Source organism: Heptranchias perlo, chromosome 1, assembly GCF_035084215.1.
Source record: "Heptranchias perlo isolate sHepPer1 chromosome 1, sHepPer1.hap1, whole genome shotgun sequence".
NCBI classification, from domain to species: domain Eukaryota; kingdom Metazoa; phylum Chordata; class Chondrichthyes; order Hexanchiformes; family Hexanchidae; genus Heptranchias; species Heptranchias perlo.
The window spans coordinates 63,222,548-63,246,200 of record NC_090325.1 but is presented as its reverse complement, the minus strand read 5'-3'; the positions used below and the strand labels follow the sequence as shown (position 1 = coordinate 63,246,200).

Below are 23,653 nucleotides of genomic sequence, written 5' to 3'. Positions count from 1 at the left end.
TCAGCTTAAGAATGACTAAAAATTTCAGGATATCACACTCAAAAGAAGTCAAAATGGTTATTGAGTTAACACAAGGTTAACGTCTTTCACTTTGTATCAGTTGTTTTAGAATGGAATGCTTTTTAGCATTGAGAGTTATCTATCACTGAGTGTTCAAGTTACAAATCTAACAGTCTGCCCTTCTAAAAAGCCAAGTTGTGGGAAAATGTGTGCAAAATATAACCACTCTCAAGGCAGAAAACCTATCATGTAAGGAAGAGCCAGGGTTCACCAATGTTCTTTGAGAATCAAGCATTCTTTCTAATCGTTGCATATCAGCAAAGAAGAACGAACTTGCATTTATAACTTGCAACTTTCACGACCTCAGGACGTCCCAAAGCGCTTTACAGCCAATGAAGTACTTTTTGAAGTGTTGTCACTGTTGTAAAGTAGGAAATACGGCAGCCAATTTACACACAGCAAGGTCCCACAAACAGCAGTAAGATCAATGACCAGATAAGCTGTTTTAGTGAAGTTGGTTGAGGGATAAATGTTGGCCAGGACACCGAGAGAACTCCCTCGCTCTTCTTCTAATAGTGCCACTGGACCTTTTATGTCCACCTTAAAAAGGGCAGACGGGGCCTCAGTTTAACAACTCATCCGAAAGACTGCACCTTCGACAGTGCAGCACTCCCTTTGTACTGCAATGAAGTGCCAGCCTAGATTATGTGCAAGTCTGTGGGGTGGGACTTGAACCCATGATCTTCTGATTCAGAGGTGAGCAAGCTACCACAGAGCCAAAGTTGACACCTCAGAATTAACCTTATTCCTTCGACCCAATCTTGTGCAAAATGCTGAAATTAAAGGGGCATGAATATAGAAAAACATTCCCACACAGATGACTGCCAACTGCTACACTTTTGACAGTTTTGAATTCTGCAATAGAACCTACTCAGTTTTTGTTCTCAAAAGTAGCCGATTTCTGAATAGCTCCTATTAAATATGTGTTGCATGGCAATTATGGACATATACTTTGCTCCTGTTGAAGGAATTTTCTGTTTCATTCTTAACTCGTGGTTGTTGCTCTGCAGTAGTAAACTATTGTTCTTGCTAATGACGACATTTTTGGAAGTGCCCTGGAAGAGAGTTGGGTTGATATCAAGGGGGTCCGCATTTGTTTTGGGGGGGGGTTGGAGAATCGGGGGTCATCACAAGGGATCAGAGATCTTCGGTGGGAGGGATCGTTGGGGGTTGCTGCAGGGAGGCCTGTTGGGCCTGGGGGAAGCACTCCTGCTTCTCCGGGCCCACAAGCAGTGCCAGAAAGACACTTACCTGCAGTTTCGGGTCTTCTCACCTTTCGCTTGGTGCGAAGGAGAAGTCCCGGGAATCCCAGCCCCCGGGGGTTGAAATAGAGAAACCTTTGAAAATGGAGACCCACAGCCTCCTTGAAAGGTTTTAGTGACCAACCCGCCTCTTGGGAGCAGGTTGGTTACCCATCCCTTGTCCCGCCCCAGTAAAACCCGGAAATGGGCAGGTTGGGGGCGGGACTGAAATTGATGTGATTTTTAATGCCCCCCCCGCCCCCAACCCATCTGTTTCTCAAAGTTAAATATCTGCCCTTTGCGTCCTCCTCACAACTTACTTTCCCACCTACCTTGGTATCGTCAGCAAACTTGGATTCATTACACTCGTTCCCTTCATCTAAGTCATTAATATAGATTGTAAATAGCTGTGGCTCAAGCACTGATCCTTGAGGCACTCCACTAGTTACAGCCTGCCAACCTGAAAATGACCCGTTTATCCCTACTCTGTTTTCTGTCCGTTAACCAATCCTCTACCCATGCTAATATATTACCCCCAAACCGATGAGCCCTAATCTTGTGTAACAACCTTTTATGTGACACCTTAGCGAATGCCTTTTGAAAATCCAAATATACTACATCCACTGGTTCCCCTTTATCTACCCTGCTCGTTACATCCTCAAAAAACACTCATACATTTGTCAAACATGATTTCCCTTTCATAAAACCATGTTGACTCTGCCTAATCATATTATGATGTTGTAAGTGCCCTGTTACCAATTCCTTAATAATGGGTTCCAGCATTTTCCCGACAACTGATGTCAGGTTAACTGGTCTGTAGCTCCCTGTTTTCTCTCTCCCTCCTTTCTTGAATAGCAGGGTTATATTTGCTACCACCCAATCTGCTAGGACCGTTCTAGAATCTAGGGAATTTTGGAAGATCATAACCAATGCATCCACTATCTCTGCAGCCACCACTTTTAAAACCCTAGGATGTGGTAGCATAGTGGTTATTAATCCAGAGGCCTGGACTAACATTCCAGAGTCATGAGTTCAAATCCCACCACAGCAGCTGGGGAATTTAAATTCAATTAATTAAATAAAATCCAGAATAAAAAAAAACTAGTATCGGTAATGGTGGCCATGAAACTACTGGATTGTCGTAAAAACCCATCTGGTTCATTAATGTCCTTTAGGGAAGGAAACCTGCCGTCCTTACCTGGTCTGGTCTACATGTGACTCCAGACCCACAGCAATGTGACTGATTCTTAATCGCCCTCTGAAATGGCCTCGCAAGCCACTCAGTTGTTCAAGAACATAAGAAATAGGAGCAGGAGTAGGCCAATCGGCCCCTCAAGCCTGCTCCGCCATTCAATAAGATCATGGCTGATCTGATCCTAACCTCAAATTTAAATTCATGGCCAATTTCCTGCCCGCTCCCCGTAACCCCTAATTCCCTTTACTTCTAGGAAACTGTCGATTTGTGTTTTAAATTTATTTAATGATGTAGCTTCCACAGCTTCCTGGGGCAGCAAATTCCACAGACCTACTACCCTCTGAGTGAAGAAGGTTCTCCTCATCTCAGTTTTGAAAGAGCAGCCCCTTATTCTAAGATTATGCCCCCTCGTTCTAGTTTCACCCATCCTTGGGAACATCCTTACCGCATCCACCCGATCAAGCCCCTTCACAATCTTATATGTTTCAATAAGATCTCCTCTCATTCTTCTGAACTCCAATGAGTAGAGTCCCAATCTACTCAACCTCTCCTCATATGTCCGCCCCCTCATCCCCGGGATTAACCAAGTGAACCTTCTTTGTACTGCCTCGAGAGCAAGTATGTCTTTTCTTAAGTATGGACACAAAACTGTACGCAGTATTCCAGGTGCGGTCTCACCAATACCTTATATAACTGCAGCAATACCTCCCTGTTTTTATATTCTATCCCCCTAGCAATAAAAGCCAACATTCCGTTGGCCTTCTTGATCACCTGCTGCACCTGCATACTAACTTTTTGATTTTCTTGCACTAGGACCCCCAGATCCTTTTGTACTGCAGTACTTTCCAGTTTCTCGCCATTAAGATAATAACTTGCTCTCTGATTTTTCCTGCCAAAGTGCATAACCTCACATTTTCCAATATTGTATTGCATCTGCCAAATCTCCGCCTACTCACCCAGCCTGTCTATATCCCCTTGTAGGTTTTTTATGTCCTCCTCACTCTCTACTTTCCCTCCCATCTTTGTATCATCTGCAAACTTTGATATGTTACACTCGGTCCCCTCCTCCAAATCGTTAATATAGATTGTAAAGAGTTGGGGACCCAGCACCAACCCCTGCGGAACACCACTGGCTACTGGTTGCCAGTCTGAGAATGAACCATTTATCCCAACTCTCTGCTTCCTGTTAGATAACCAATCCTCCACCCATGCCAGAATATTACCCCCAATCCAGTGAGTTGGCTCACCACCACCTTCTCAAGGGCAATTAGGGATGGGCAATAAATGCTGGCCTTGCCAGCGATGCCCACATCCCATGAACGAATTTAAAAAAAAGGTCCAGGGGATTTATTGGCTTTTAGTCCAATTAGTTTCTCCAGTACTTTTTCTCTACTGATATTAATTACTTTAAGTTTCTTACTCTCATTAGCGCCTTGGTTCCCCACTATTTCTGGTATGCTTTTTGTGTCTTCTACTGTAAAGACAGAAACAAAATATTTGTTTAATGTCTCTGCCATTTCCTTATTCCCCATTATAATTTCTCCTGTCTCAGCCTCTAAGGGACTAATGTTTACTTTTGCTACTCTCTTCCTTTTTACATACTTGTAGAAGCTCTTACAATCAGTTTTTATATTTCTAGCTGGTTTACTTTCATATTCTATTTTCTCCCTTATAATCAATTTTCTGGTCATCCTTTGCTGGTTTCTCAAACTCTCCCAATCCTCAGGCTTACTACTCTTCTTGGCAACATTATAGGCCTCTTCTTTTAATCTAATACTATCCTTAACTCTTTTAGTTAGCCACGGATGAACCACTTTTCCCGTGGAGTTTTTATTTCTCAATGGAATGTATATTCGTTGAGAATTATGAAATATTTCTTTAAATGTTTGCCATTGCTTATCTATTGTCATACCATTTAATTTTAATTTCCCAAGCTACCTTAGCCAACTCACCCCTCAAAACTATGTAATTGGCTTTATTTAAGTTTAAGACTCTAGTTTTGGTCTTGAGTACGTCACTCTCAAACTCAATGTGAAATTCTATCATATTATGATCACTCTTCCCCAGAGGATCATTTACTGTGAGATTACTAATTAACTCTGTCTCATTACACAAGATTTAAAATAGCCTGGTCCCTGGTTGGTTCCATGACGTATTGTTCTAGGAAACTGTGTCAAACACATTCCATGAACTCGTCCTCCAGGCTGCCGTTGCCAATTTGATTTGTCCAGCCTATATGAAGATTAAAGTCCCCCACAATTATTGCATTACATTGCAAATTAAATTTGTTTGGTCAGTATCAATTTTTATTGTCTATCTATGCACTGACAATCCTGAGTGTGTATTACATTTGTACGTTTAGACATAATTTTTTTCCCTGATGCAGGCAAATTCTATTGTAAAAAGTCAAACTGATGAGATCTACTGACTGAAAAGCATCACAGCCTAGTCTGCTCTTGCATCACAAAGTGGACTATATTTGTTTTATCGATTGTTCGCTCAATTATGTAAGCATTCCAGCTACTGTCAGCTGTAATTCAATCTATTTTTCAACATGTTCAAACTAACTGGCAATCAAATGCAAACAATTGAAATCTCACCCTCAGGCATGGTCATTTCATTTCGCGCCATCAATTAGTTTTTGTGGGGCAATTCAAATCATTTAGAGCACCTAAGGTCCAATGTTGTCAATGACTGAAGTTAGTTTGTGGGATATGGCACATATGAAATCTATAGAGGATAGCTCACTGGTGATGAGTAATGACAGCCTGTCACAAACGTAGAACATTCGGAACCCATGAGCACCATAAACAGGAGTGCACCAATATCTGGAAAAGGAATATGAAACTCCAGACTTACTAAATTCTTAACATAAGACTTCAAAAAGGCAAAGGTGTCAAACAGATTCACTAGGAAGTTACCAGGTATGAGGGGGTTGCAGTGATGAGAGAAGTTGAGACATTTTTTTCCCCCACTAGAACTAAGAAGGTCTTCAAGATCACAAAGAGTTATGATAACAGTGATAATTGTTGCTTTTGGTTGGTGGGACACTAATAAGAAAGCACAAGTATTAAGATAATTACAAAAAAATTAAAGGAGAGTTTAAAAAGAAATTCTTCACACAGAGGGTGGTTAGAATATGGAATCCTGTGCCACAAATAGTTACTGAAGCAGAGTCCAAAAATTGTTTTGGAAGGGAATTAAATAGTTGCTTGAAAAATAGGAATATTAAAAGGATAATGGGGAACAAGCAAGAGTGGTACGACACTCGAAAAATACCAGAAGCCTTGCGTGATTCCCATCCTTGTTTTCAAATCTCTCTATGGCCTCACCTCTCCCCATCTCTGTAACCTCCTCCAGCCCTACACTCTCTGATATCTCTGCGCTCCTCCAATTCTTGCTTCTTGCGCATCCACGATTTTAAGCGCTCTACCATTGACGGCAGGGCCTTCAGCTGCCAAGGCCCTAAGGTTTGGAATTCCCTCCCTAAACCTTTTCGCCTCACTATCTCTTGCTCCTCCTTTAAGTTGCTCCTTAAAACCTGCCTCTTTCACCAAGTTTTTGGTCACCTGTCCTAATATCTCTTTATATGGCTCGGTGTCAAATTTTGTCTGCTAACACTCCTGTGAAGTGCCTTGGGGTGTTTTTACTACATTAAAGGCATTATATAAATCCAAGTAGTTGTTGTTGATTAATTGGTTTATTTCTGTGCTGTAACATTCTCTGATTCTAGAAAGTCAGGTTGATTTCAATATATGCTATAACCAGATTTGCATACAACAGGTTAGAAAAAGTACAGTATCATCCAAATCACAAACTGGAAATTGTATTGTCAGCTAGGTTAAGTGGTGGCACACTTGGCAGTTTCAGAAGCTTTGGGTTCAAGCCTAACTGCAGGACTGGAGCACATAATCCAGTCTGGCACTTCAGTGCAGTACTGAGGGAATGCTGCACTGTTAGAGGTGCCAGCTCTCAGATGAGATGTTAAAGTGAGCACCCATCTGCCTGTTCCAGTGGATGCAAAAGATTTCATGGCAATAAGAGCAACTCTCCCATTGTTCTAGCCAACATTTATTCCTCAACTAACAATTTATTTTTTAACCGATCATTATCTCTTTCCTGTGTGGAACATTGCTCTGCACAAACTGTCTGGCACATTTACCTACAAAGCAAAAGTAAATCAATGACTGGAATGGTTTGGGACACCCTGAGGACATGAAAGGTGCAATATAAATTCACGTTCTTTCTTTTCTAAAAATGTACCTATAGTTTATAACGAGTCTATAGCAGATTTGTCTACAAGCATAACTGATGAACATTTTTTTCTACAGTGCAGACGGCCACCTTTGGAGGTGCTGGTAAAGAATGTATTAGCGTGCACTTCCATTACCAATTGGAGGCTTTTCCAAATCTCACTCCTCCCTCAAAGTTTAAATTCAGATAAAACAGAGATTTAATACATTATAAACAAATTAATGCAGCTACCCTGATGCCATAGCAAGTTCATTGAGTGAGTAGCTGAGCAATACACACTAGGAAAGTTTGATTTAAGGTCTGTGTTGAGTTCGCTGATCTCAGCCCGGGTGGCAGTAGGGGGTGCTACAATAGGCCCCATTGTTCACAGTTAGGGAAAGAAAATCAGCCAGGGTATTTACTCTTGATTGCTGTTGAGTAAACTTTGCTGGAAGAACGTGTATTTTATTATAAGCAAGGACAAGCTTAGGCTCAGCTGCGGTGCATACTGCAGTCATACAGCCTGCCAGCATTTAGAGTCAAGCTCATACATGAACAGTGGTCACCTCGAAAGAGGCTTCACAACCTAAACTTCCCTTAGGACACAACATTTGACAGACTTTCATTCCATTATTCTGATTGGCCTAGAACCCATTTGATAAGCAGTCAGTACAGTAGTTCAGAGTACCATCCAGGCGTGAGCATCCAAGATTCTATTTGAATCACAAAAAGTTAGAGGGTGGCTGTGTTGCAGATTCCTCCCCTGACTACAATCCCATATAAAATGAGAGAGAGAGAGAGAGACACACACACACACACACACACACACACACAGGGCAAGAGACTGAGACAGCAAGATTTAAAGTGAGCACAAACCAGCCAGACCATGCAAGACAGCCAGAAAGAGCTAGCACCAGCAAGACAGAGTGCACAAGGCAGAGCAAGCAAGCAAGCAAGCATGCATGAGGCCAAACGTATGAGACGCAGAGTGAGAGAGAGACATCAAGAAGCAGAGAGCAACAGCAAAGCAGCAAGTTCAAGGCAGAACAAGGGTGACAGCCAGAACCAGGCAGATGCGAGACAGCTTTCAAGCGTATGGCAACGCAAGAGAAAGTGAAGCATGTGAGAGCAAGAAAGAGATAGAGAGAGAGAGAGATAGTGTACACGTGCATGTGTGAGCGTGCAAGCGAACACACGTGAGACAGAAATACGAAGACATATACAGCTGGTGAGTGAGAAAGAAGTTGAGAAATAGAGGATGGGAAAAATGGGGAGCCCAAGATGCAGTGAGACAGAGTCCCAGCCAGGAAAAGAGCGAGAGTGCATGTTGGTGAGAGAAAAATAAAGCATCTGCAAGCAGAAGTGTGAAAGAAATTGAGAAATATAGAAACAGCAAGTAGTGTAAGCAGGTTGAGAGATAAATGCTGGCCAAAACACTGGGAGAACTCCTCTGATTCAAATATATTCATCTGAACAGGCAGATGGGGCCTCAGCTTAATGCCTCATCTAACAGACTGCACATATGACGATGCAGAACTCCCTCAGTATTGCACTGAATTGTCAGTCAGTTATTTGCTCAAGTCCTGCAGTGGTATGACAAGATTATAACTCTATTCATACACAAATATCAATATATTCTGGCCTACAGGAACAAAATGTTAAAAGGAATACATTGTGTTTATGTAATCATATTTGTGAACCGTACTTTAGTATTTGTCAGTTCTGCAAGCAAGAAATTATGGATTGGGGAGATGGGGAAGAAAAGAGAGCAAGATGTAGCATAAGCATGATTAGAGTGCTTTGGTGCTCAAATGTGTGATTATGCAAGAAAACTGCACACTGCATTCAAGGCTGAGATAGATAGATTTTTGGACTCTAGGGGAAGCAAGGGATATGGGGATCGGGCAGGAAAGTGAAATTGAGGTCAAAGATCAGCCATGATCTTATTGAATGGTGGAGCAGGTTCGAGGGGCCGTGTGGCCTACTCCTGCTCCTATTTCTTATGTTCTAATGTTCTTATACCTAAACCAGGCATCCACAAAATAAGTAATGAACAATAAGTGGTGTTCCCCAGGGGTCAGTATTATGACCTCTGCTCTTCAATGATCTGTACTTGGGTATAGAGGGTATAATTTCAAAGTTTGCAAATGACATGAAAGTCGCAAATGTAGTAAACAATGTGAAGGATAGTAACAGACTTTAGGAGGGCATAGACAGTCTGGTGAAATGGGCAGACACAAGGCAGATGAAATTTAACGCAGAGAAAAGTGTGAAGCATTTTGGTAGGAAGAATGAGGAGAGGCAATATAAACTAAATGGTACAATTTTAATGGGGATGCAGGAACAGAGATACCTGGGGGTGTATGTACACAAATCTTTGAAGCTGGCAGGACAAGTTAAGAAGACTGTTAATAATGCATACGGGATCCTCGGCTTTATTAATAGAGGCATTGAGTACAAAAGCAAAGAAGTTATGCTAAACTTTTATGAAACAATGGTTAGGTGTCAGCTGGAGTATTGTGTTTAATCTGGGCACCACACTTCAGGAAGGATGTCAAGGCCTTACTAGAATGGTGTCAGGGATGAGGGACTTCAGTTATGTGGAGGGACTGGAGAAGCTGGGAGTGTTCTCCTTAGAACAGAGAAGGTTAAGGGGAGATTTGATAGAGGTGTTCAAAATCATGAACGGTTTTGACAGAGTAAATAAGGAGAAACTGTTTCCAATGGCAGAAGGGTCAGTAATCAGAGGACACAGATTTAAGGTGATTGGCAACTGAGCCGGAGGCAACATGAGGAAACATTTTTTTATGTAGCGAGTTATAATGATCTGGAATGCACTGCCTGAAAGGGTGGTGGAAGCAGATTCAATCGTAACTTTCAAAAGGGAATTGGATAAATACTTGAAGGGAAAAAATTTATAGGGCTATGGGGAAAGAGCAGGGGAGTGGGACTAATTGGATAGCTCTTTCAAAGAGCCGGCACAGGCACGATGGACTGCACCTACTATGATATTATGAACAGAAATTAAATTTTACTTTAACAATACACTATTCATTCAACAAACAATCCGTTACACTTCATCTCAGGCAAAACAGCTTTCATATCATGTCCTACCTAAGGGATCAACAGGCTCAGGATAAGTGAAGTCTTAGATATTGGAGTATCCGCTTGCGAAAGATTGCAACAATTACTGTACGTTTTGTTCTAGTTATTTTCTACCGCTTGTAAATTCCATTAACTCATACGCACAAGAGAGAGAGACAGCAAGTAAAAGATCATACAGAAATAGAATGAGGGTTCTGATGAGAGAGAGAGAGAGAGAGAGAGAGAGGAGAGAGAGAGAGACAGACACACACACACCTTGCCAGGGGATGGTGGCGGGGGGGTTGCGCCATGGAGTGGAGGCAGGCAAAAGAGAGAGATGGAGGTGCAAGAGAGGGTGCAAGTGTGAGAGAAGGACATAGACACACACAAACTTACACAACTATACTCAGAAGGACAGAAAATACAAGAGGCACAAAGAACAACAAAAATTTGGTTGAATAGATTCATCAATACCCCTCACCCCTCCTGATTGAAAGTACATCTACATTATAATAGCTAGCAATGGAGGTTGTGGTGGCAGAAAAGAGTTAGATCATCACCCCAGAAATTTACAGCACCATGATCAGGTCTGCATTGGTCCAGAATGAATGTAGTCATTAAGCAATAAATCAATTGTGTCTGCAGTATACATATATACAATGAAGCTTTAGGACATTAAAATAAAGTTATTTCCAAAGCCAAGTGGAATTTTTCATTTTTTTTTCCTTCAGAGCTCATTACTTTTCTTTGCAATCCTTACAGCAAGATTAAAAACTATATATTGTGGAGCTTTAAAACAAACAATCCTTCTATCCCACTGTGAATATTTGAGATGTGGAGATGCCGGTGATGGACTGGGGTTGACAATTGTAAACAATTTTACAACACCAAGTTATAGTCCAGCAATTTTATTTGAAGATTTGAAGAACAGTACAAATGTACTAGTTGATACATTAAAAAACAAGTCAAAAGCTTTAATCCAGTAATACATTTTCTTTGCAAGTCATAGCCTATGGTGCCTTTCACTAGTTTTGTTCCAACAACAAACTGAAGTCAACATTTTGTGGTACAAATTTCAACAGCATTAAATACATTGAATTAACCATGGAACAAAATATAAGAGCAATAAACTTTTCCACAACTAAACTTAATTTTCTATTATGTCTCAGCTGATGCTAATTAACTCATTCTCAAGCCCAATGAAAAGCAACAGGAGCTTAAAGTTGGTATAAGTTACACATTTAATAAGTAAAGACAAGGCTGCTTTCCTCTATTAATCACATTTACCACTTTTAAAAATTTTAAAATAGCTTTGTACGTTCTATATTCTACATAAGAACATAAGAAATAGGGGCAGGAGTAGGCCATACCGCCCCTCAAGTCTGCTCCACCATTCAATAAGATCATGACTGATCATCTACCTCAACTCCACTTACCCATTCTATCCCCATATCTCTTGATTCCCTTAGTGTCTAAATATCCATCGATCTCTATCTTGAATATACTCAATGACTGAGCATCCACAGCCCTCCAGGGTAGAGAATTCCAAATATTCACAACCCTCTGTGTGAAAAATGTTTCCTCATCCCGGTCCTAAAAGTCCGACCCCTTATCTTGAGACTCTGACCCCTAGTTCTAGAATCTCCGGCCACTCAGCATCGACCCTGTCAAGCCCTCTAAGAATTTTATATGTTTCAATGAGATCATCGCTCATTCTTCTAAACTCCAGAGAATATATTTCCATTCTATTCAGTCTCCCCTCTGGACAACCCTCTTATCCCAGGAATTAATCTAGTGAACCTTTGTTGCACCGCCTCTAAGGCAAGGATATCCTTCCTTGGGTAAGGAGACCAAAACTGTACACAGTACTCCTGGTGTGGTCTCACCAGAGCCCTATATAATTTCAGCAAGACTTCCTTACTCTTCTACTCCAACTCCTTGCAATAAAGGCTAACATACCATTTATCTTCCTAATTGCTTGATGTACCTGCATGTTAACTTTCTGTGATTCATGTACAAGGACACCCAAATCCCTCTGAATACCAACCTTTCTTAGCCTCTCACCTTTTAAAAAATATTCTGCTTTGCTATTCTTCCTACCAAAATGGATAATTTCACATTTCCCCACATATTCTCTTGTTTAGAATATAGATACAGCTGCACAAAATGTTTACTGGGTAATACTGCAGCTGATATAGCTCTGGCTATTTCCCTTTGAAAGCACATGGGTGCATCACAGAGCTTTATGGTGTGTTGTTTTGTTTTTCTGAGCTAAAAAAAAAATTGATTTCATGTTCTAGAAATGGTGACTTTTATCTTCCAAATGGCATCTACAAAAGAAATATGATAATGTGCTTCCAATAGCAAGAAACTGCTTATTAAATCATCAGGTCTGTAAAAACATAAAAGCTACAGACAGACATCAGGTAACCACCAATTTCATATTATTCTTGCGCGCGTGCACACACAAAAAATTTAAATCAAGAATAAATAGAAAAAGAGATTCCAAAAGATGTGCCTAGTATCACAGAGCTGAATCCACAACGATTTCTGGGGTTGACATGATTTTCACGTCAAATATTGACCTGGTCACATTTATGTTGCCAATCTACAGACTGTGTGGGCTCTTCATTGCCTCTAAAACCAGCCTTCACGGTGGTTTTCAGCCAATGAAAATTATTACATAATGGCATCAAAAAGAAGAAAACAGGCAAGTAAAATATATTAATTTTAAAAAAGAGAAAAAGGGTTAGAATTGGTCGAAGAAAGTAAAAAAAAGTAGGACAGAGATAGAAGAATGGAGAGAACAATGGTGAGAGAACAGAAATAAAAAGAGGCCAACAGGGTAAGTACCTGAGGTAAGTGATTCAGATGTCTGCTTTAGAGTTATTACAGTAAGATATTCTGATGATTGGGTAGCTTTATTACTGTATTTAGTATTATTTTTAGCATCAGTGTATGAGCTGAAAAGAAACAAAACCTGTACACCCTGAACTTGCCAGAAGTCTAACAATTTAAATCACTAAAGTTATTGTATTCATTAAACTTAATGTATGATCTACACGATGATCCCAAGTATTCTTTGCAGACAGACAACTGTAAGCCCAGTTTGTTGATTACTTTGTGTCAAGTTTTAAACGTTGACTTTTGCCTCGATATATAATTGAAATCACAGCTGCTCCGATAATTGTTCTTAAAGGTTTGCCAGCAATCCTTTGTGTACCTTTCCTAGAAGTATATAGAATACTGCAGTGCCTGCTATTGAACAGACACAGCCTTCAGGCACCAAAGTAGTAAGCAATTTAAAACCCTTACCAATTTTTCATCAACTGTGATGAGTTGCGTGTCCTGGGTTTGAGTCTGTGCCAGCCGCCATGTGGAAGTGCTCAATGACCTGCGGTGCAAGACAAAAAATCAGTAGAAAGCGTTTCATACAACTACGTGACATAGACAGATGAACCTTACATAAACAAGTTAGTTATTAATATTAGTCTTAAAAAAAGGAGAGACAGACAGAAAAAATAGCAGCGCTGCAATCCTATTTCTCCCCAGTTAGTTCTGTCTGTTGAGTTCCTGGCAGAGTCCCATTCAGCAGCTCACAACAGGCTGCACTTTACATCGGCCTGCAGGCTTTTCTATCACAGATACTGCCAGTGGCAACAACTGTACTGAAGTGTGCGAATCCAGCTGGCTTGTCACGAACAGACAGTGCAAGGAGGCAGCAACTTCTAAGAAATTTCTTACAGAGCAAGCTTTTGTTAAGTACCCAACGTAGTTCAGTGTTTATCCAAGATTAAAGAGCTTCAAAATAATGTATTTTTAATACCTATGCCCACCCAATATTTTTTTTAAATTGCCAACAATTTTCCAGAAAGAAAACTGCATTTTACCAACAAAGTAATTCCAAAGTATTCACCAATAATTTTTCCTATGTTAGTACATTCTGAATTCCTTCACTATTAATAGATTGCTTTAAAATTGGGATTCTAACATCTTGACATTCCACTTTCCAGTGAAGCAATAATCCTTAAACATGTAAAACAGATATCCATCTGATCAAATGGCCATAAGAACTTAGGATGAAATTAGTCCCCTAAACAATTTAGTCTAATTATTTTTAATCTATGAATGTCACAAAATACAAGAGAGCCATTGGACAGAACTAAAAGGATATCCAAATACCTTTCCAGTTGTAATTTTTATTACTGTTTTTTTCATTTAACAACCAATGCATCAGTATAAACATGGCAAAAAAAAATGCAACCATAAAGCTGAATCCCTTCAAGTATGAGCTTGCTCCTCAGTATGAAACCCTGGGTGTACCACTTTTAAATTTGATGCCAAAAGATACTATATATTCAATTTCTACCCAAGAACTAGCCTTGAAAAACAAGTCAACAGCATATAAATCATTTAAAATGAGCACAAGCAGCAACAAAAATATAGAAATCAATGGAGTTGCAGAGTAATCAACAAAGCAAGTAGCCAGAACAATAGATAAAAAAACAAATTGAACATGTATCTGGAGTGAGGAGCATCAACTACTGTCTCCTCTCCTAAATAAATGTATGAACCAGGAAGCCAGGAGATACAATAGGGCAGTAGACTGGCCACCACCCAGGCAAAAGTACATGGAAGGAGACCCTGGGGCTAATTTTCTCTACCTTTGCCCCGGAGAATGTTTATACCATGGATTACCTTGGGAAAAAAGGGGCGTATGACAGATGTCGGGTTGATAACACAATTGAGAACCAGGCAGAATACAGAAAGTTCAGAGGGGAAGTGAAAAAGGAAATAAGAGGGGCAAAGAGAGGTGACCAACATAAAAGGGAATCCAAAAGTCTTCCATAGGCATGTAAACAGTAAACGGGTAGTAAGAGGAGGAGTGGGGCCGATTAGGGACCATGAAGGAGATCTACTCATGGAGGCAGAGGGGATGGCTGAGGTATTAAATGAGTACTTTGCCAAATCTGTCTTTACCAAGGAAAATGCTGCTGCCACAGTCTCAGTAAAGGAAGATATAGTTGAGATATTAGATGGGCTAAAAATTGATAAACTTGAAAGGCTGGCTGTACTTAAAGTAGTTAAGTCACCCGGACCGGATAGGATACATCCTAGGTTGCTGAGGGAAGTAAGGATGAAAATTGCGGAGGTACTGGCCATAATCTTCCAAACATCCGTAGATACGGGGGTGGTGCCAGAGGACTGGAGAATTGCAAATGTCATACCCTTGTTCAAAAAAAGGATGTATGGATAAGCCCAGCAACTATAGGCCAGTCAGTTTAACCTCAGTGGTGGGGAAACTTTTAGAAATGATAAACCGGGACAGAATTAACAGTCACTTGAATGAGTGTGGATTGATTAGGGAAAGCCAGCACGGATTTGTTATAGGCAAATCTTGTTTAATTAACTTGATAAGAGTTTTTTGATGAGGTAACAGAGAGCGTAGATGAGGGCAATGCAGCTGATATGGGGTATATGGATTTTCAAAAGGCGTGTGATAAAGTGCCGCATGGTAGGCTTATCACCAAGATTGCGGCCCATGGAATCAAGGGGGCAGTAGCAACATGGATACAGAATTGGCTAAGGGACAGAAAACAGAGAGTAGTGGTGAACGCTTGTTTTTCAGACTGGAGGGAGGTGTACAATGGTGTACCCCGGGGTCACTGCTGGGACCACTGCTTTTCTTGATATATATTAATGACTCGGACTTGGCTGTACAGCACACAACTGCAAATTTTGAAAATGACACAAAACTTGGAAGGGTAGTAAACATGAGGAGGATAGTGTAGACTAAGAGGATATAGACAGGCTGGTGGCACAGGTGGACACGTGGCAGATGAAATTTAACGCAGAAAAATGTGAAGTGATACATTTCGGTAGGAAGAACGGGGAGAGGCAATATGACCTAGAGGGCACAACTCTAAAAGGGGTATAGGTGCATAAATCGTTGATGGTGGCAGGGCAGGCTGAGAAAGTGGTTAAAAAAGCATATAGGATCCTGGGCTTTATAAATAGAGGCATAGAGTACAAAAATATGGAAGTCATGATGAACCTTTATAAAACACTGGTTCAGCCACAACTGGAGTATTGTGTCCAGTTCTGGGCATCGCGCTTCAGGAAAGATGTGAAGGCCTTAGAAAGGGTACAGAAGAGATTTACTAGAATGATTCCTGGGGTGAGGGAATTTAGTTATGTGGATAGACTGGAGAAGCTGGGGCTGTCCTCTTTGGAATAGAGAAGGTTGCGAGGAGATTTGATAGAGGTACTCGAAATCATTAAGGGTCTAGACAGAATAGAGAGAAACTGTTCCCATTGGCGGAAGGGTCAAGGACCAGAGGACATAGATTTAAGGTGATAGGCAAAAGAACCAAAGGTGGCATGAGGAAAAACGTTTTTACACAGCGAGTGATTAGGATCTGGAATGCACTGCCTGAGGGGGTGGTGGAGGCAGATTCAATCATGGCCTTCAAAAGGGAACTGGATAAGTACTTGAAAGGAAAAAAATTGCAGGGCTACGGGGAAAGGGCGGGGTAGTGAGACTAGCTAGATTGCTCTTGCATAGAGCCGGCGCAGACTCAATGGGCCGAATGGCCTCCTTCTGTGTCATAACCGTTCTATGATTCTATGATTAAAGGTAAAAAAAAAGGGGATGGAGAACAGTTATGCCAGGTCGCCACCCCCTTTGATACCCCAGGAATTCTGGAGCTTTCCTTGAGGATGAAGCAGGACCTCCAACTGTAAATGAGGCAGCATGGGTATTCCCCGACCTCCTGCTGCATTTTCCTGTCATTGCGGTCCAAGGGACCTCAGATGCTGATGAAAGTTGTTATGCCAGACTCCCCTCAGATCAAGTGGTGTGTGGAGGCCCTACAGGAAGCCAGAGGACCCCTAAAATAAGTGGAAACCTTTATTGACAGGGACACACTGGATTTTTATGGTGTTGGGGACTTATGGCCTTTATAGACTGTAAAAGCTTCTATAGGTATGTAAAAAGGAAAAGACTGGTGAAGGGTCCTTTACAGATAGAGACAAAAGAATTTATAATGGGGAATAAGGAAACGGCAGAGAAATTGAACAAATACTTTGTGTCTGTCTTCACGGAAGACGACACAAAAAACCTCCCAGAAATACTAGAGAACCAATGGTCTGGCAAGAATGAGGAACTGAAAGAAATTAGTATTAGTAAAGAAATACTACTAGAGAAAATAAGGGGACTGAAAGTCGATAAATCCCAAGGACCTGATGATCTACGTCCCAGGGTTTTGAAAGAAGTGGCTATAGAGATAGTGGATGCATTGGTGGTCATCTTTCAAAATTCTATAGATTCTGGAATGGTTCCCACAGAATGGAGGGTAGCAAATGTAACCCCACTATTTAAGAAAGGTTGGGGGGGGGGGGGGGGGGGGGGAAGAGAGAAAACAGGGAACTACAGATCTGTTAGCCTGACATCAGTAGTAGGGAAAATGCTAGAATCTATTATAAAGGATGTGAGAATAGGACACTTAGAAAATAGTAAGAGGATTTGGCAGAGTCAACGTGGATTTATGAAAGGGAAATCATGTTTGACAAACCTACTGGAGTTCTTTGAGGATGTAACTAGTAGAATAGATAAGGGGGAAACCAATGGATGTGGTGTATTTGGATGTTCAGAAGGCTTTCGATAAGGTCCCACACAGGAGGTTGGTGAACAAAGTTAGAGCACATGGAATTGGGGGTAATATATTGGCATGGATTGAGAATTGGTTAACAGACAGAAGACAGAAAGTAGGAATAAACGGGTCTTTTTCAGGTTGGCAAACTGTGACTAGTGGGGTACTGCAGGGATTGGTGCTTGGGCCCCAGCTATTCACAATCTATATCCATGATTTGGATGAGGGGACCAAATGTAATATTTCCAAGTTTGCTGATGACACAAAACTAGGTGGAAATGTGAGTTATGAGGAGGATGCAAAGAGGCTTCAAGAGGATATAGACAAGCTAAGTGAGTGGGTAAGAACATGGCAGATGGAATATAATGTGGAAAATTGTGAAGTTATTCACTTTGGTAGGAAAAACAGAAATGCAGAGTATTTTTTAAATGGTGAGAGATTGGGAAATGTTGATGTTCAAAGGGACCTGGGTGTCCTTGTACATGAGTCACTGAAAGCTAACATGCAGGTGCAGCAAGCAATTAGGAAGGCAATGGTATGTTGGCCTTTATTTCAAGAGGATGAGAGTACAGGAGTAAAGATGTCTGACTGCAATTATATAGGGCCTTGGTGAGACCGCACCTGGAGTATTGTGTACAATTTTGGTCTCCTTACCTAAGAAAAAGATATACTTGCCATAGAGGGAGTGCAGCAAAGGTTCACCTGACTGATTCCTGGGATGGCGGGATTATCGTCTGAAGAGGGATTGAGTAGACTAGGCCTGTATTCTCTGGAGTTTAGAAGAATGAGAGGTGATCTCATTGAAACATAGCAAATTTTTACAGGGCTCGACAGGGTAGATGCAAGGAGGATGTTTCCCCTGGCTGTGAAGTCTAGAACCGGGGCTCACTGTCTCAGAATAAGAGGTAGGCCATTTAGGACTGAGATGAAGAGAAATTTCTTCACTCAGAGGGTGGTGAATCTTTGGAATTCTCTACCCCAGAGGGCTGTGGAGGCTCAGACATTGAGTACATTCAAAACAGAGATCGACAGATTTCTAGATATCAAAGGCATCAAGGGATATGGGGATAGTGCAGGAAAATGGCGTTGAGGTAGAAAATCAGTCATGATCTTGTTGAATGGAGGAGCAGGCTCGAGGGGACGGATGACCTACTCATGCTCCTATTTCTTATGTTCTAACGGCTACTGTTCCAATAGCAACCAGAAGCCCCCAAGGCCAGTGAGTAGGCATGCAACTCCCATCCTTATTCTACATCTGTTTCCTGGCACAATGCCTTGCCAGCGGCAGGTCTGCACTGGGGAAGCAACTGGGCCATGTTCACGCACAGCCCACCAAATTTAAAGGCAACTCAACCTGGACAGACGCATCATACTTTGGACACGTAGCAGCTGTTCAGCGACAGGGCAAAAATTAAAAATTGGCTCCCTTGGTTTACTTGAAGAATCTCAGGGATCAGCTTTTGGATATTTGCTGTTTTAACGCATATTAATAGTTTGGATGATGGCATCCTTGGCAAAGATTTTCAGATAATACCAAATAAAGAGGTAAAACAAGTTAGATGGAGTAATGCAACCAGATTCAGCAAGATTTAGATATCTTAGGTACTGGGCCAATAGGTGGCAAATGTAGTTCAATACAGTTACATGTAAAAATAATTAATATAAGAACAATAAACCAATGGTGAACTTAACAGGTGCAGTGTTATTGAGGTACAGGAATTATTGCAGATAATTTATGAAACTGTAAGCCCAATGCCAGGGGTGGGGGAGGAAAGTGAGAACAAGAGGAAAAGCAAGACTGTATTGCCACTGTATATGGCACTGGTCAGATCTTATTGCACTGTATGCAGCTCTGGTCTGCCAATCATAACCTTGAGAATGTAGAGGCAAGCTACAAAGATGATTCTAGGTTTAAAGAACAGTTAAAAGAAGTTGGCTTGTTTCCTTTAGGAAATAAATAAAGTCTTTCTTTTTTTTAAAAAAATGACTTTGAGGTGGGCTGATTATGGTTTTCAAGATTATGAAGGAATTGACCAGGCTAATACATGAAAATATTTAGTATGGAAAAGGGTTTAAATACCAGGAAATGCAAATTAAAATGTAGGAGGTTAGGAGTAGGAAGAAATGTAAGTTATCACAAAGGCCATTGGAGTGAAAAGTAAAGATGAGTTTAAGTGGTAGTTAGATACATTTCTGAATAGAAGGGATAGAGAGATAGGTGAAAAGACAGCTATGGCAATGTTTAGTAAAAAGCAAATTTATTGGGCCTATTGGCCTTTATATTCAATCTGGTGCCATGGACAGGTACAAAAAATAATTTAAAAGGCTAATGGAATGTTAGTCTTCATCTCAAGGCGGGTGGAAGTTATGCTACAGTTGTAGAGAGGTCTGGTTAGACTGCATTTGGATTATTGCGTTCAGTTCTGCACACCGCACCTCAGGAAGGATATACTGGTCTTGAAAGGGGTGCAGAGCAGATTCACCAGAATGATATCAGGGCTAAAAGGGTTAAATTACGAGGACAGGTTGTACAGGCTAGGCTTGTATTCCCTTGAGTTTAGAAGATTAAAAGGTGATCTAATTGAGGTATTTTAAGATAATTGAAGGATTTCATAGGGTAGATAGAGAGAAACTATTTCCTCTGGTGGGAGAGTCCAGGACAAGGGGACATAACCTTAAAATTAGAGCTAAGCAGTTCGGAGGTGATGTTAGGAAGTACTTCTTCACAAGAGATCGTGGAAATCTGGAAAACACTTCCCCCAAAAATCTGATGAGGCTAGGTCAATTGAAAACTTCAAAACTGAGATTGACAGATTTTTGTTAGGTAAGGGTATTAAGAGATATGGAACCAAGGCGGGTAAATGGAGTTAAGGTACTGATTAGCCATGATCTAACTGAATGGCGGAACAGGCTCGAGGGGCCTACTCCTGTTCCTATGTAATTTATGGAGCTAATTGAAATCAACTTCCTCTATTGCATTAAAAAAAACACTTCCTTGCATATGTTTAGTTCAGTTTTTGCCCAGAGAAGCAAATAACTTTTTAAGCGCACACACACAAAATCTATTTACAAGTCTTCAAATTGTTTAAATTAGAAAATTGTTTTATTGCTGGGTATGTAGATGAAGATTTTCTTCAGAAAAAAGGAAGACTAAGGAAGATTATAAAAAGTAGTTTTTTTTCTCACATGGATTATAACTCTGTAGTATGCTAAGACAAAACGGATGCAGGTTTTCCAGTAGCTCTAACGCCTGTGCTGAGAATTTTAAAAATCCTGTTTTGCAGACAAATCTAAACACTAATTTTGTAGACATATGAGGTTACCCCAAGCAGCAGCTTTGTAGGTGTCATCTAAAGTTACACCCTTGATATTCGCTAAAGATGCAGTCACTGCTCTAACAGAATGACCTCTGATATTCCCAGAATGTTGTCTCCATGCCAAATTAATAAAACAATGCAAAATGCACTCCACTAACCAGGCTGCAATTCACTGTTTGAAATAGGTTTACCAAAGTTCAAGGATGAGACAAACAGCTGTCTAGACTTGCGAAAAGGCTTTGTTCTGTCTACAGTGCAACAAAGAGTGCATTTAGCACCCATATACTGAAAGCGCTATTCAATCTGTGACATATGAAGAGGTGAACAAAGAACTGCAATTTTTTTTTTGCGAAGTATCAGACAACCTTGGGGAGAAACCTAGTACTAAGCTTTAGAACGGCTCTGTTTTCACATCAGACAAGATGTGGTTGGTCCATAACTGTGAACTGGAATTCATTCTGCCCAGAACGAAAGCTACAAATATAGCTATTTTCTATGAGAAATTTCAAATCATAGGAGCAAAGCAGCTTAGCTTGTACAAGACAGAATTCAAAACAAACAGCATTCAAGGAAGATTCAATTTTCATATTTCTTTCTTTGAAGAATTCTTCATGGTAACATGAAAGGCTATTATAGCTGCAATATGACCTGAAAACAGTGGCATCTCAGCTCAGGTTGATGAGGTATAAATACTAAGAGAAAATGCACTGTGGCATTCAAATAATTTTCTCCACTTCAAAACTGAAGTATTGTAGGGTTTATTTGTAAATTTCCTAAAAGATCCTTCTACAGATGGCAGCAACCCTCTAGACCTTAATCCGTTTGTCTGTGTCTCTCTCGCACAACAGGAAGGTTGCTAAAGACAGGACTCCCAGAAGTTATATAACAGATTTGGTTCCCAAGCTGTAAAAGATCTCACACGTGAAACAGATCAAATCAGTGCCTTGATGCTGAGGCATAGAATGTTGGAGAATCACAACTCCTGGCATGAGTGTGGCGTCATTGTGGCCCCATTGTTTGGAATTTTGGAGAATCTTGGGAATGACAGAAAATAAAGTAGTGTGTCAGAGGAATACGCCCCATCCTGAAAATGGCAAACTGTTTAGCGCCCGTGCTACGATACTGGTCTGTGAAGCAACATTTTAGGAGCCTACAGTTTTTAAAATAGGTAAAAAGAATCACTTCAATTTAAGACTGGGCATGTCTGAATATAATTTTTTATTTACGTGAAACAACATAGTAAATTTAGCTGCAACCTCATTCAAACTCGCTAACTGTTGGGCTTACTGCATGGCTCCAAAACCAGCGGTCAATCTGAAGTGCATCATTAATAAATAATGAATCAACCCACTCCACATTTATTTACAATCCTTCATGCAGCAGTGGTTTGAGTTCAAAGATCATATGACCTTGCAAAGACAGCCTTACCCTCAATATCTTCAGTTTTACTCGAGTAGTCACCTGGAATCTGAAAAAAAGACTCCAGGGGTAGACTTCAGTTTCCTTGCCCTGTAAGAAGGACTTATTACCAGAATGAAAAATGGGGAGTGTTCTAATTGAGCCCAAAGAAGTTTTGTTCTTAGGAAAACCACATCAAAGTCATGTTCACAAAATGGCATGCTGGAGACATTATTGGAGGAATAACCAGAGTTGGTGCAATCTCAAGAAGAGATACATATCCAACACAGCAAGGCCGGCAGCGGTCATCAGATTCTTACCTGCTGACAACCTAAGATTTTCTGACCCTGCTTCAGACAGTGCAATTCTCGTCTAATTGGAAATAAATTATTCAAGGCATTTAGAAGAGGGTGTCTTTACAAAATGTCCTCACTGGATTCATTAATTTGTAGTAAATATCAGCTCCTGGTAAGTGAGAATGAAGTGACTATGGTTCTTAGGAAAGAGATCTCATTATTCTTCTGAATAATACCAGTCATGCAGGTGTAAGAGTTGGAAGGCTGCATAACATTCTGACAAGCTGCCATGAGGCTACAACAAGGAATACTCAGTTTTGACAATTTTCTCAATTAGTAGAATCTCAGTTAGCTTCTGTGTTACAAATTACTAAAACGAGTAAGTAGCTTTTAAATGGGCAACATAAGCTAGTGTAGGGCAGTTTAACCATCTTTAACTTTTCTTACAGGAAAGCTAGAGGAGAATCCATTACTCCCTTTCTGGGGAGTGAGGGAAAGGGGAAGGGAAACAAAATACCCCCTCTGGGTTAGAAGTTATGGTTAACTTTACATTCTAACTTCTGCATACAAGGAAAAAATGTTTCACAGAAAATAAATTAAATGTAACAATTCATTATTAGAACGGGAGCACATTTTTTTTGGACTGATACATAATATTGGAGGTACAGTTTCAGCAGCTCACATTTACCCAGCACAAACACGTAGCTTAGACATCTACAATACTCATGATGTTTCTACAATACTGGGTCTTGTAATCAGGCTGGCAATCTTTCTTGAATTTTATAACAGGAATTCCAGTAAGAATTAGGCCACTAACCTCAACAAATCTGGATTATGCAGTCTTAAGGGAAAGTGGTGGGTTTCCTCAACTACAGGAGAGTAACATTTCATCAATACTATTTTTTATCTGTTCTCAAAATGTGGATGATGCTGCCAAGGCCAATTTTACTGCCCATCTCTAGTTGCCCTGTCCTTGAACCGCTGCAGCCGTAGTGGTGATGGTGCTCCCACAGTAGTGTAAGGTAGGAAATGCCAGGATACTGACCCAACGACAATGCAGGAATGTTGATATACGTCCACGTTGGGATTTGGTATAGAATTTGACGGTGATGGTGTTCCCACAACATAGCTCCTCCTATCCTTCTCAGTGGTAGAGGTCCCAAGGAAGAGATGGGCT

The 23,653-nt window shown here is 40.7% G+C and overlaps 1 protein-coding gene across 1 annotated transcript in view; it reads right to left on the bottom strand.

The window, feature by feature from the left end:
* Positions 1-23,653, bottom strand: part of ndufs4 (NADH:ubiquinone oxidoreductase subunit S4) — a 131,809-nt gene that overhangs the window by 79,853 nt on the left and 28,303 nt on the right. Inside the window, exon 2 of the mRNA XM_067985719.1 lies at positions 13,129-13,207. Coding sequence (XP_067841820.1) covers positions 13,129-13,207 — 79 coding nt within the window. The remainder of the gene's footprint in view (positions 1-13,128; positions 13,208-23,653) is intronic.